Here is a 14,855-nt window from a genome sequence, read left to right on the forward strand (position 1 = left end):
TATATCACAGACAGCTGCTAAGTAAACAGAAAATATATCCTATTAATAGCGTAACTAGGATTTAACTTCCATTTTAGCATCCGGTAAACAGATAAAATGTTGCTTTTCTGCCTATTTGCATTAATATATGCCTCTGTTGAAGAAAACAATATGCTTTTAAATGACTGCAATGTACAGAGGATGATTTTTTGCACATCACAGGTATGTGCTAACAAGGGAAATCATTGGTGTTATAATTTACTTTTTAAAAAGCATACTCTCCTTTTATGTTATAACCATATACCGTCCCCACCAATATTTACTGCCCTGTACAGTGCTCCAGCTCCAAGGCATCTGGGAAGGTGCACTTGTGTAGTGGACTGTTATGAGGTGCAAGTAACCTGTGTGGGCTTTGCATTAAAAGCACCAAGGCTGCAATAATATCTGCAATACAATGTTATGAGTTATTAATAAATCACTCTTTTAAAATGCAAAGTTCGTTAGAGAGAATGCTAAGGGTTAACAGTGCTCAAGAAAGCAAATTTAAAACATCCGTTTATATGTACCAAGAGAAAGCCAAAGAGGCTGTAAAATACTTGCCCTCTTAAACAGGAATTGAGCATTAATGCATTTTATTGCATGCTAAGTAATTCCGAACATGTGAAGCTCATAATAATCTGCTATATTTAATGAGTCAATAGAAACAGACAGCAAATACATTTTTAAATTTTACTTTGAAACTTAATTTTAGCATTCATTAAGTCATGTGTTCTCCATACCTTAAATATATCTTGTACCACTGTAATCTTCCATTCGAAATGGAAAACAGATGCTGTTCCATCCAGCATCAGAAATGTACTTGTTCTGTTGTGGTTTATTTTAAGCCTAGTGTTGTTATGCTTTGATTCTCACAATATTTTGAACAGTCCTGGACACTTTAAAGGGACTGATGGCAGAGGATGAACATAGTGGAATGGAGCTGATAGGAATATACCTCGGGCCAGTGTGTTCTTCAGTGAAGAGGTGCGGTTGTCCAGGGTTCAAATTAACAATTGCAATCAGAAGTAGGCTGTCTGACAATTAGGCACCTCCCAGTAATTTTTACTTTCCTGGGCATTTAAAAAATGCACTGTGCAGCACAACTATATTATGCTCAATGTCCCAGACTCCCACCAGAAATCCAACATAAAACTTAGTTTGTGCTAAGATAGGTCCATCGTAACCTGCATGTGATGCATCTGTACAAGTATGTTTAGTGAATTGAGAACAAACATTTTTTAGAAAGGGAAGTCACTTCCTGTGTTTCAGTGTGCATGGGCACTTTAAAAACAACGTTTTATTCTTATCGAAGTTCAGATTTCATTTTACAGATTTTAAAGTTTATTGCTTTGCTTACTTGGTCAAGTTAGTCACAGACATAGCCTAGAAATGAATTCAACTTTGTCTTGTTGTACAATAACTCCAATCTAGAGCTGTATTTACCATATAGCCACATGTCTAGGATGGCAGTTTGGGGGAGGGGGCTTGGATTCCTATGTAGAAATATTCACTTCCTCCCCCCAAAAAAGTTGTGTCCCACTGCATTTTTTAAATATTTATCATCTATTTAAAGGAGATATTTTATGTAAAAAAAACAAGAATGTACCAGTGCATTTTACTCTTTTAGATATAGAAGGATTGTCTTTAAAAAAAGTTGTGTTTCAGGCTGATTTATTGAATATTTCAGAAAAACCCTACTAGTACTGCCCATGTGTTTCACTTTCTGCTGCCTCCTTTCCCAGGCTGTGCAGGGGAGCCGGCAGCACTCAGCACACTGCACTGTAGGATAGGAACCAATCAGCAGCTAGGCTGACCTGATAGGGAACTGTAGCTTTGTCTTTGCTTGTGTGACTGCAGAGCTGGGATTGGCTGTCCCCCTCCTACTGTGCTTCTGGCATGGACTTGTAGGACTCACCCACCCCCCCACCCGCATTTGAAACACAGTCAGGGCTAATTTTAAAGATAATATACATTTTTAGCCCAAAGTGAAATCAGCATCATATAGTACACATTATTGTCTACAGAATTCATTTTTCCATTTATCCTATATGTCTCCTTTAAAACAGACATGTTAGTGTCCTTTATAAAGCACCAACATAATCCACAACACTTTCCAGATATAAACATTCTGGAGCCCATTAGCCTTCCGGTATGTTTTAGGGGTATGGCAGTAAGCCCACACAATCATGGAGAGAACATACAAACTCCAAGCAATTTGCATGAATAGTGTACTGGCTGGAATCAAAGTACTAGGCACTGTCATTACAGTCCATGTCATTTTCTGGCACAATTTTGCAATCTTAGCACAGAATTTCTTTCAAAAGTGTTTGGCACTGTTCCACAGAACTTGTCCTGGAGATAAAGTGATTTGGGAAATGAAGCAAGGATCCTTTCTGTAGGGGTAAGGGGTTTTCCTGTTCAGCTAAGGGGCAATTATGTATGGGAATCAGGAAAATAAAGTCATTGCTGTGTTTGCCGTGATAAGGGAGTTTCCAGGGAACAGCGAATAAAACAAGTTTAGCCCATTAGGTTTACTGCCTATATTCATGTGCAAGCAGGATCCCTTCCCTACATTCCTGTGTGAGGCTTTTAAACAACTTTGATAATGGCTTTGTTGCTAGCTTCAGGTACAGTATGAGGGCCCTCTCTGTAAGGAGTATGTACAGTCTGTTTTCCTGCATGGACCTGTTGAAACTTGTTTTTCCTGCATATGACATCTACTGAGTTAAGAAGCACCAGTGGAGTAGTTTGGTGGTTATTTATTTCAGAGACTTGATCTGCTCATGAAATAAAAACCTAATGTAAACTTTGTGATTCATGGGAGTAAAAATATAATATTATATTTAGCATTATTTAAACTGAAATGTAATGCATATCATTATCAGTAAAGTAAATCAGAGGGAGTTAAACTCACCCACACTAGTAGGAAAAATATCTTCATTGTTGATTTGTACTTCAATCCAATCCATTAGGAGATTCATATACTGTGGCGCTGGTAAGGCAGTGGGCTTCTTGTATCTGTTATCGTCTTGCCACCTGTACTCATATTTAGGGCCTCCAGACATAATAGGACAGGTCCTTTCTGTACAAAAGTCACAAATAGTTCCATAAATGAGGTTAATCCTGTTGAAAAAGTCAACCACATGAACAGCCACCCAATCATTAAGGTCTTCTCCGATGGGCAGCTGTACTGTAGCTTTTAGTTCGACGCCTGAAGTCAAAGAAGCCTGTGCCCGCTTATGGAGTTCAAATCTTTGGGTACCAGGATCAAATTTTCGTTTAGGCCTGAAAGTCTTATCCTTGTTAAAAACCTGCTTTAGTCCTATTGACATCTCTCTTCTGTGTTATCTTCTCAGAAAGCAAGCAAACAAGACACCAAGCTGGAATCTGAATATCTGGCCTTGGATTATACAAGTCAGCTGTCCATTGAAACCATGAATGGCTTCATTGTCTAAAAGAGAGAAAGTAATAAGGAAAAATGACGGCACTCTTCTATAGGAAATTTAAAGAAACATTTGTGAGAAAACTCTTTTTAAAATAATATAATAATGAACTATTTTTAAGCAGACTAGTACAACAACTAGCAATTAACAGGTATACAATTACAACTTTTTAGTTCATAATTAATTAGTTGGACACAGTGGTGGCTCAGGGTTCCTTAATTGTTGTAAACTACAACTGTCAGAATTGTTGGCTCCAGTAGAAATTTGATGAGATTCCTAATTCATCTGAGGTTTTGCCTAAGGGCTCCACTCAACAGCTAAATTCCTGGCAACAGATGCCAATCTCAGGAAGCTGAATTCCTAAACATCTATCAGGCATTGCTGGTATCAGCAGTCACATGTATGCAGTTAGGTCATATATGGATATGTAGCCAATTAATCTATTATGCAGCTAAGTAAGATGGGCCTAAACATTTATTCTGATACAGTACAATACTACAATAGAGGTTTGATGCCATCTGTATACTCTGATGGCATCCTATGCTTTCTGGTCAGTTACTAAATATAAATGTTATTATAGAATAAGAAACTTTCAGATTAGATGACTCATGGTCACAGGATAGATAATAAAGTTTGCAAGTTTAACTGTGCTTACATGTGAAATTTTCCATTGCCAAGATTTAATTATTGAGGCAAACTAGGAAGATCAAGGTCATCATTGATTTAAACAAGAAGCGAAATGTATTTGCTCTGGAGGTGATAAGGAAACCCGTGAGATTGTTAGGAATGTGCCCAGTCAGGAGTCTAGAACTGGGGCTGTAAGTGTAAACACAATTACATTTCCTACACATATGCCATACTAGTGGTTGCAAATAAACTACAGCGATTGGGATTGTGTATTTCAGAAACCAAGACAAAATAGCAGTGCCTGTATCTGCAATAGAAAAAGATTATTATAATCTGCGAGAAATGTTGATGCATCAGCAGCAGGCGGCTTTTAGAGGCTTATTAGAGTAGGTTTAGCCAAGGGGTATATGTTCTGCCAATTTAAAAGCCAGAGGCATGTTTATAGGGGAAGCAAACCGTGTGATGGCTGTTGGACTAAGGAGGTATATAGAACCCAGAGGCACACCAAATGTTAATATATATTTATTAATAATATCTTATTCATAAAGTTTATGAGGGCTGTAAAATTTATTTGCTGTGGGACCCATATGCTTCTAGTTATATCACTGTTTAAAGCTATGTATACACTTCTAACAAGCAGGCTCACACCCACACTAAAGTGGGGTGTATACAATAGCTATCTTTGTGCCAACTACATACTTATGCTGTATTCTTGATATTATTCACAACTGTAGGCCCTGCCAGTATGTTAGCATTCGCTAAGACTGGTGCTTCATTAGAAGCAACAAGAGGTAAATAATCTTATGTTTTAGGAAATTTAAAAAAAAGTGTATTATTATAAATACATTACATCACCACATAATCAGTCCCGCCCCCAACATCACCAGTTTCAGCCCCTGACATCACCGGCCCTGCCGGACGTCACCAACCCCCCCCCCCCACTGCCTGCCTCCGACGCCATCTGCTCTGCCCGTTTTCCGGCCCCAGCAAAGGTGGCAACCCTAAAACTATCTGTTGCTTACGTATTTGAGCATGGGGCAGCAGCTTTATGGGGTCTGCATTGAGTGCCTATTTTGAAAAAAAGTGCCTTAAAAATAAATCCCCCAAGTCTGCTTCTAAAAACTTTTAGCTAAACCTAACAGTAGAAGTGAGGGGTAGGAGGGTACCTGTCCTGCACATGCACCAATCAGCAGTGGGAAGGGGTGGGCACAGGTCCAGTACCTAGAACCTACTGTATATACATAGTGAGAACTGTGAGACTGCTGCAAAAAGTTATTTGTCACTAGGAACATGTATAGCTCCCATAAACATCAAAGTATGTTAAAATTACATCTGCAATAGGAATGCATCTAAACAGCAGTGAAAATATTCTGGGGCTGATTTACAAACACAGGTGTTAAGGGTGGCTGCCAAGCGGCTTGGCATCTTTATTTTCCAATTTGTAGTAGACTGTTCAAATATTGATTAACTGCTCTTGACTGCAGCACTTGTGTACTTTAGCCCTATGCTTGTAAATCAGTTCCCCCCTATATTTTCTTCAAAGAAATTACTTTTATTTAGCATATGTGCGCAAGTTTGTATTACACAGTGCTTAAACATAATGGCACAAGCTCTATATTCGCCATAATTGTTGCTGAGATCTATATAGACAACAGGTAGCAACACTGAATCCAACTTTCGAGATAATGTGGGAAACCCATTAACCTTTCAGGCTACTGTTCTATCCTCATCATCAAATTGACTTGATACAGCAGACATAATCTTTTGTTTGAACCACCACTTTGTTTATTCTAATGTCAAGTCAAAACTTTTTTTTTATTGCCATGTATTCCTAACATTGATTTTTTTAGAAGCAGAAAAAAAGGGGGTAATGACAAGGAATACAATGTACATACAACAACATAGAGAGTAATTGAATACCATTGTGGGGAAAATGTAATGTTTATGTGACCACTAAATCAGCTATTTGATAATAACGATAGTAAGTAAAGTGCAAAGGAACTAAATGGAACGTCCATCTGTATTGCCATTTGTACCATATATCATGGTACACAAGTAATCTTATGGGGCATGTGGGATACAGTAATACTCATCATTAAAGGATCAGTAACACCAAAAAAAGTGTTTTAAAGTGATTAAAATCTAATATACTGTTGCCTTACTCCTGAAAAACTGGTGTGTTTGCTTCAGAAAGTCTACTTTAGCTTATATAACCAAGCTGCTTGGTAACTATGGGGGCAGCCATTCAAAGCTGAAAAAGGACAAAGGACACAGGTTACACAGCAGATAACAGATAAACCATGCAGTATACAATGGGATACTATATAGTTTATCTATTATCTACCATGTGTGCTGTGCTTGAATAGTTGCCCCCATGGCTACACAGCAGCTTGTTTATATAAACTATATTAGTGTTTCTGAGGCAAACACGGCAGTTTTACCAGTGCAGGGCAAAACTACATTGTCTATTCATTCCTTAAAAGCACTTTCATTTTTGACGTTACTATTCCTGCTGTAGAAGGCAGCACAGCTCAACCAAGAAACAGCATATACTATATACACTATCAAGAAAACTACAGCCTCACTGCAACAGCACTAATATTTAATTTTTCATTAGTCTTTTAAGCTTAAACTCTCTCCCACTTTTGTCACAACTAGAGTATCCAAAAGCATTTGTCTCGTCACATCTCACATCTCACTTAAGCTACCTATGAAGATGCACAGTGCAAAACAATAATAAATATTTGATATTAATGTTGCTATGGGTGCAAAGGGATCAGTGAATAGATCCAAAGAAAATGCTGAGAAAGGGGACATACAGTATAACTAGAAAAATAAAAATTGCTTAATATCAGTCATAGTTATATTGCTAAACTCTCACATACAAAGACTAAAGTCTGTTTTATTCTGACCACCTGGTGCACCCATAAAGCTATATCTTCTAATTGACATATGTATCAGTTATATGCTTGTGGCTAAATATTCTGTAAGCCTATGACCCCTGTAAAGTATGGGGGATTTCACTGGGCAAATTAAATGAGTAATTATCTAAATTTAATAGAGACTGCAGTCTATTTCTTCTTAGCTACACTAATACCAAATAAAAACTACAGTGGTCAGGGTCGGACTGGCCCACGGGGCCACCGGGAAAACTCCCGGTGGGCCCCAGTCCTTGTTGGCTCCTGGGTCCACTAGACCACTCACTCCATCATGCGCTCCAGTTTAGCACCTTCTTGGCTACTCCTCTGCTGGTGAGCAAACAATCTGATGGGGGTAAAGTGGGGGGAAATATGGAATTTCCCTGTCTGGGCCCTAGGTGTGGAGGAAACAAGCTGCCATTCAATGTCTTACTCCCATAATCTACACATACTGTATAACCCTGGCTGCCCACCAACAACTTTTTAAATTTAATTTTATATTCAGTCCCTGCCCCAGTGAATTTACAATCTAAGTTCCCTATAACATTTCCATTAGTCCTGCCCCAGTGAGCTTACAATCTAAGGTCCCTATAACATTATTTTCCCTTGTGGGCTTTCGTGAGTAATGGGCCCCAGGTGCCCCAGTCCGACACTGACAGTGGTAAGACTTTTCTACCAGACATTCACAATCTAAATACTAATTCTGAAATGAATCTGTTCTGAAACCCTAAGGGCTAAACTTCAAAAGCACTTGTAGGAAGGTGTCGGATCTACAAAACGCATCCGACAAGTCAGATGTATTTGCATGGGTTAAAATATAATGGGAGTATGGGACTGATAGAAAAATCTGATGTATAAACTACATGTAAAATGTTCCATCCGACACGATTGTTGGATGTAAACGTTGCATGCTGTGTCTTCATCTGACAAGATAAAAATGTATGGTGTCGGAAAGACTTTTTTTTTCTCACTGAAGTATATTTTCAGACACATAAAAAAAATACTGCATCCGACTTTATCTGATCCAACTTTACATTCTAGCCTAGGGGGATCAGATTTTGTAGCATCCCACAAAATGTCATGCTATTACAGGGCGTTGCGTGGTGTTGCATGGAGGATCAGATAAAATCTGACCCACCAAATCTGACAGAAAGCACTCGTGGAGTTTCACCCTAGTACAAATTGTTTGCAATGTAAGTGCTGTGCTCAGTCTTCCATACACCCAGGCATTGAAGTGCTAAGAAACAAGTGCTAACAGTGTCTAGACAACATTCTACTGCTATGATATAGAATATTTGTTTTCTCTTGAGATATAAGGGCAAACAGCATTATAATCTAACATCTTCCCTCTTAGACTTTGAACTAAAATAATTATACAAACAAAATAATATGTACCTTCCCATCACAGCATAAAGAAGAGCACCCAAGGGCAGTGTATACATGTTTAAAAAAAATTGCCAGTATTTGTATTTCCTGACTGATTTCTTATGTTTCACACAGTGTCAAGTTCACGAGTCACGGGTGAGCAATAATTTATCCTTTCTTCAGTCTCTAGACATATAGATTTTCCATTAAACCATAGAGGAATATTTATATTCATTAGAAGCTTTGACATGTTTGAACTTTTAATCACCCCAGTGTTTAAATCTTTTTATCAGGTCTTTCTCCTAAGACATATTTTGGTATACAGTTCATAAATATTTGGGCAGAGACAACTTTTTTTTATAATTTTGGTTCTGTACATTACCACAATGAATTTTAAATGAAACAACTCAGATGCAGTTGAACTGCAGACTTTCAGCTTTAATTCACTGCATAAAAATATTTATTTATTTTATTTGCATATTTATATTCATTCAGGTGAAACAAGTCATCCTTAAGCTGCAAAAACAGAAAAACCCCATCCGAGAAATTGCTACAATATTAGGAGTGGCAAAATCTACAGTTTGGTACATCCTGAGAAAGAAAGAAAGCACTGGTGAACTCTGCAACGCAAAAAGACCTGGACGTCCACAGAAGACAACAGTGGTGGATGATCGCAGAATCATTTCCATGGTGAAGAGAAACCCCTTCACACAAGCAAGTGAACAACTATCTCCAGCAGGTAGGTGTATTAATATTCAAGTCTACCATAAAGAGAAGACTGCATGAAAGTAAATACAGAGGGAGCACTACAAGGTGCAAGCCACTCATAAGCATCAAGAATAAAAAGGCAAGAATGGATTTAAAAAAAAAAAACATCTAAAAAAGCCAGCACAGTTCTGGAAAAGCATTCTTTGGACAGATGAAACCAAGATCAACCTCTACCAGAATGATTGCAAGACAAAGGAGGTGTGGAACAGCTCCTGATCCAAAGCATACCACATCTCTATAAAACATGGTGGAGGCAGTGTGATGGCTTGGGCGTGCATGGCTGCCAGTGGTACTGGGACACTAGTGTTTATCCATGATGTGACACAGGACAGAAGCAGCCAAATGAATTCTGAGGCGTTCAGAGACATACTGTCTGTTCAAATCCATCTAAAGCAGTCGAATTGATTGGGAGGCGTTTCATAATACAGATGGACAATGACCCAATACATAAAACCAAAGCAACCCAGGAGTTTATTAAAGCAAAGAAGTGGAATATTCTTGAGTGGCCAAGTCAGTCACCTGATCTGAACCCAATTGAGCTGCATTTCACTTGTTGAAGACTAAACTTCATACAGAAAGGCCCACAAACAAACAGCAACTGAAAGCAGTTACAGTAAAGACCTGGCAGAGCATTAAACAGGAGGAAACCCAGAATCTGGTGATGTCCATGAGTTCAAGACTTCAGGCTGTCATTGCCAGCAAAAGGGTTTTCAAACGAGTTTAGAAATGAACAATTTATTTTCAGTTTTTTAATTTGTCCAATTACTTTTGAGCCCCTGAAATGAAGTGATTGTGTAAAAAAAGGCTTTATTTCCTTTACATTTGTATGCAATCTTTTTGTTCAACCCACTGGATTAAAGCTGAAAGTCTGCAGTTCAACTGCATCTGAGTTGTTTCATTTAAAATTCATTGTGTTAGAAAAAAGTTGTCTCTGTCCAAATATTTATGGACCTAACTGTCTGTCCCATAGGAAACCCCATTATATGGTAACAGTGTTTATTCTATGTTTATAACACTCTTATTGTCAGAAATAAAAATCAAAACGTTGTGGTTAGCACGTCACAGGTTTCCTGTATAAATGGATGCTGTTGTACATTTTAAGAGAACTGTACCTGAATCATGCTCAAAAGATAAAAGGGCTGCTTTCTGGTTCATTTGAGCTGCCAGAGTAAAGTATCTTGCATTCATGCTGCGTGTAGAGCCTGGGTTTGATCAGTTACCTCCACAAATTCTCATTCTCTAATTCTTTGATACATGTCAGACGCTTATGTGAGGAGTCATGTCCTTGCACTAGTCCAGTATTTGCGGTGTCACTTGTTTTGATGTCTTAGACATCAAGTTGTCACAAAGGGCCACAGTCAGCTGCCTGAAGTTTCATTACATTTGAAAATAAAGGCCTATAACAGCACAGTCTTTTCTGGTTTGATTTTCTTTCACCTATTCCCTTGTGCATTGTAGAAAAAAAGTAAAATTTCTCTTCCCAGCTTTTAATCTTTTCCATCACCTATGAAGCTCAAGGCATAGTTCCCCTTTATATTAACTTTTAGTAAGTTACAGAATAGCATTTTCTTACCAACTTTTTTTTTATAACTATTCATGTTTTTATAGTTTTTGAAATGTCTGACTTTCTCTTTTGTCTCTCTATCTTTCAAATGGGGGTCACTAATCAAAGAAGTAAAAAGAACAAAAAACAAACTGTTGTTCTGTGAGGTTATAATTTTATTGTTACTTTTATAATTTGTTTCTCTTTGTTTTGTTACTATTTGTTTCAAAGCAGCAACAATACAGAGAGTACATCTGCGATGATTTTTTTTCTATTGACATGTAGTAGTGATTGAGCGGGAGTGCTTGAAGGAGGAGGAAGAGGGACATTGTAAGGTCATGGGTGGGCTGGGCATATGGGCAAGTTCAGCCCATACTCAACCACAGCCCTCATAGATCAAGCTGAACATGATCATCAGTGGGGAAGCATTTGAATTGAGCTTAGTCTCACACTGAAGAAGAGAGGGTAAGGGCACATGGGGAGATTCAGGGAGATTTAGTCGCCTGGCAACTAATCACCTCTTCTTCTGGGGGACAATCTCCCCGATCTGCCTTCCCCTACCTTCCCGCCGGCTATAATGAGAAATCGCCAGTGGGATAGCACTCACGGCGCTTCGTTTTCCTAAGTCGCCCTAAAGTTTACTTGTGAGGCAAACCTTGGACGACTTCCGAAAACTAAGCGACACGAGTGCCATCCCCCTAGATCCTTCTCATTTAAGGAAACTCCCAACACATTTAGTGTATAACTTGCATTTATATTATTTTTGCCAAAGTGCATAACCTTGCATTTATCAACATTGAACCTCATTTTCCAGTTTGCTGCCCAGTTCTCCAACTTGGTTGTAACTGACCCTGGCAGCAGGACTTTATTTTGGTACCATACCACCCGAGGTACTGGACCAGGAGAACCCATGTCCGCTTGTCATTTGACACATGAACAGTAGAGTTTCCGCACTGTGAATGCTCCATGAGAGGCACCCCTTTAACTGGGGTGCAATGAAATAGTTTTGAAAAATAGCAGTACTACATATAGGTGAAATTTCATCTATTTCATGTATTACAACATTAGATTTTATTTAGGCACATCTCCAAATCTGCAGCTGAGAATTGTCAGGATTAGCTTGCTGATTTTAATAAAAATGGTCTGCAGTCCCTAAAATGCACTAAAGTGCAGTATTAATCCTTCATTCAAAGTATATGAAGACAGGAACCTGAACTAGTACAAAAAAGCCCATTTTATAGCGTATGTACAAAACACAAAATTGCAACAATTTAAATAGAAATCATAAAGGTACACCTTCCTAGCTCTCCTTGTAACTTGCAGAGAGATACTACAAAAGTATTCCCGTATAGGTACCCTGTAAAAGTATAATGAATTCTTTAACAGACACTTTTTTCTCAGTCCTTTTATAAAGATGCTATTCTGCTTTTTGTGTTTAAGTACATAACGGATCAAAGTTAACTGGAGCAGCCCAGACAGATCCATTCACTCCATTCCTAAAATGAAACTTAACAAGGGATTTACAGTAGCAAGTATATCTCTTAAAAAGACATGACCTCCATTTAAACGGTATTATACTCATGTTCACATGTAATACTACATAAGGAATATAGGCCTTTTGCTGCACTTAAAACATATAACAAAAGTACAGCATTTCATCCTTGCAGGAAACTCAGATGGGCTCTTGACCCTTCCCTATAATAATAATCAAAAAACAGTCTAAAGAAAGGCTTGTGGTTACTGAAATTCTAAGCTAGTCCCTTACTAGGAATAAAAACACACCCAACATTAAATTATTGGAAACATATATTTTTCATAAACAACAAAATAATTCTGGTTTAGAACTACAGTCTGTGCCCTCCATGAATTTCATGACACACTATGGCCACTAAGCATTGCATAACACTGTTGTGCCAAACATTTCATGGTGCACTTTGGCCCCCAAATTGATGGCAATGTAGACAATGTTTATGCACCTTTTCTACATAAACCCAACAAAATGTGCTCATGTCAAAAAGGGTATATTTCCCTTTAGAAATAAAGTCCAAAAACAAATTGCCCTGATTAGGAGTATAAAAAGTTAATTGTAGAACATCACGTCTTGCTGTAAATGAAGTTAAAAATGAGGACAACAAACATCCTGCAAGTATAATAAATGAGTTAAACACACCATCTTCCTCAAGGTTTGGAAAGGGATGGTTTCAAAAAGATTAATATAACTTAAGGCGGCCATAAACTGAAAGATCCGCTCATTTGGCAAGGTTTCCAAAATAGTTGATCTTTTACCAATAGCTTGAGGTGGGAGATATCGGTTGATTTGCTCTTGGGACAAATTATCAAAATGATTGCCATTGAATATATTAAAAGATCAGAATAAAAAAAGTACAAATGAAAAAAAGTATGATGAGAGATGCTCTAAAAGAATCCAAATACCTCGAAAACCTTTAAAAAAAATTTTTGGACAATTCATAGTGAAAATAAAATCCTCTAAAGCTCTGATCGGATTGAAAATGGCCCAATAAGATCAATGCAATTCCCATTGACTTCTATAGCACCTCTATAACTTTTACTTGGCAAAGTTTTGTATTAAAGGCATTCATGTTTTTTTCACTTAATACATATAGAAATTTTAGAGCTTTTTAGAAATAATTATGGGGATACAGGTCAGTGAGATGAGGACCATCAACGAGCTATTATGGTCTTTGTTTATATGGAATTTTCAAACCTGCCGAACCAACTTCTGGCCAATATTCAGACAGATATTGGTCCAGTGGGCCTGTCAGAGGGCCCTCGATACAGCCAGTGTATGGCCGCCTTTAGTAGCTTAAAGTACATAATTATGTCAATAAACAAAATATATACTGTAATATTATATGTAGAGAGCAAGGAATGATACAGGCAACTTTCATCCACCATTACAATAACAGAATAATAAGAGAATAAGACTTAAGTAGTAAAAATCCAAGTTCTACCTCCAGTTACATGGAGTAGAAAAAACAATAGCTTATTGAAAGCAGTTCTATTGTGAAGTGCTGACTCTTTCTAAAAGCACAGGATCAGGCACAATGACCTGAGTTGGCTGCCTACACACCTATATTGCAGCTAATAAAAAATACACTTGTTGGTTCAGGAATAACATTTTATATGGTAGAGTAAATTATTTGTAATGTAAACAGTGTAATTTAGAAATAAAAACTACACCATAAAAATCATGACAGAATCCCTTGAAATTGTCCTTTGGCTTGATTTGCTTCTCTTTTTACTGGATGATGGAAACATTTATCTGTATGTGTAGGGTTGCCTTAAGCTTGCCATAGATGTAAAGATTTTTAAAAGATCCAATCGTTATCGTGAGACCATGATTATCTCAAAATGATCGTTTAAATGTACCATGTCCATCAACTAAAAAGACCATTTCAGGCGATATTGCCAGCAAAACTGAAGAGTAGCTGCCTGCTTAGCCCTGCAAACATAGATAGATTGCACTGAGACCGATAAAGTTTTTTATACCTGGTCGATCAATTTTCTGACAGATGTCGCCCGAAAAATCGTAAGATGTACGATCGTTCGAATCCCACTAACTGCAGGATGATTTGACGGATTGGTCGGACTGCGCTGAAATCGGTAGTTCGCCAAAGAAGAATCGTCGCTTCTATGCGGACCTTTAGGCTATAAGCTTCCTGTTTAAACATCTAAATTTCATACATACACCTATGACCTGCACACCTTTAGTAAGAATTTAAAACATATCATAAAACATTTCTCAAGAGTAAATTAAAGTCCATTTTGAAAGGCTATTCCATGTCTACCTAGTCACATGAAATGCCATGATACTACTCTTTCCCAAGTTAAAGCAACGCAAAAGCCTCACATAAACGCATAAATACTCCATTGGACAAACATCTATCAGCAATCAATTTCCAAAGGAAATATATATGTGTGCAGCTATATAAACATTTTTATTTATGTAGCTACACACATATATATTTCCTTTGGAAATTGATTGCTGATAGATGTTTGTCTAATGGAGGGTCCTGATACCAATATGCTGTTTATGTAAAGACTACCTGGGTGCCGTGAAGATGTGTAAAAAAATAACCTGGTTTGTGTGTTTTTCATAATCTTGACAAAGGTCTAGGATTTATGCCAAAATGTAGATCACTTCAATAAATA

General features: G+C 37.7%; 1 protein-coding gene across 2 annotated transcripts in view; it reads right to left on the minus strand.

The window, feature by feature from the left end:
- The window catches only part of mob3b.S (MOB kinase activator 3B S homeolog), a 69,180-nt gene that overhangs the window by 40,406 nt on the left and 13,919 nt on the right, over nt 1-14,855 (minus strand). For both annotated transcript variants that reach the window (XM_018243791.2, XM_018243790.2), the window contains exon 2: nt 2,933-3,469. In XM_018243791.2, the coding sequence (XP_018099280.1) occupies nt 2,933-3,350 (418 nt within the window). In that variant the 5' untranslated portion in view covers nt 3,351-3,469. The remainder of the gene's footprint in view (nt 1-2,932; nt 3,470-14,855) is intronic.

The sequence above is a fragment of the Xenopus laevis genome, chromosome 1S (assembly GCF_017654675.1).
Source record: "Xenopus laevis strain J_2021 chromosome 1S, Xenopus_laevis_v10.1, whole genome shotgun sequence".
NCBI classification, from domain to species: Eukaryota; Metazoa; Chordata; class Amphibia; order Anura; family Pipidae; genus Xenopus; species Xenopus laevis.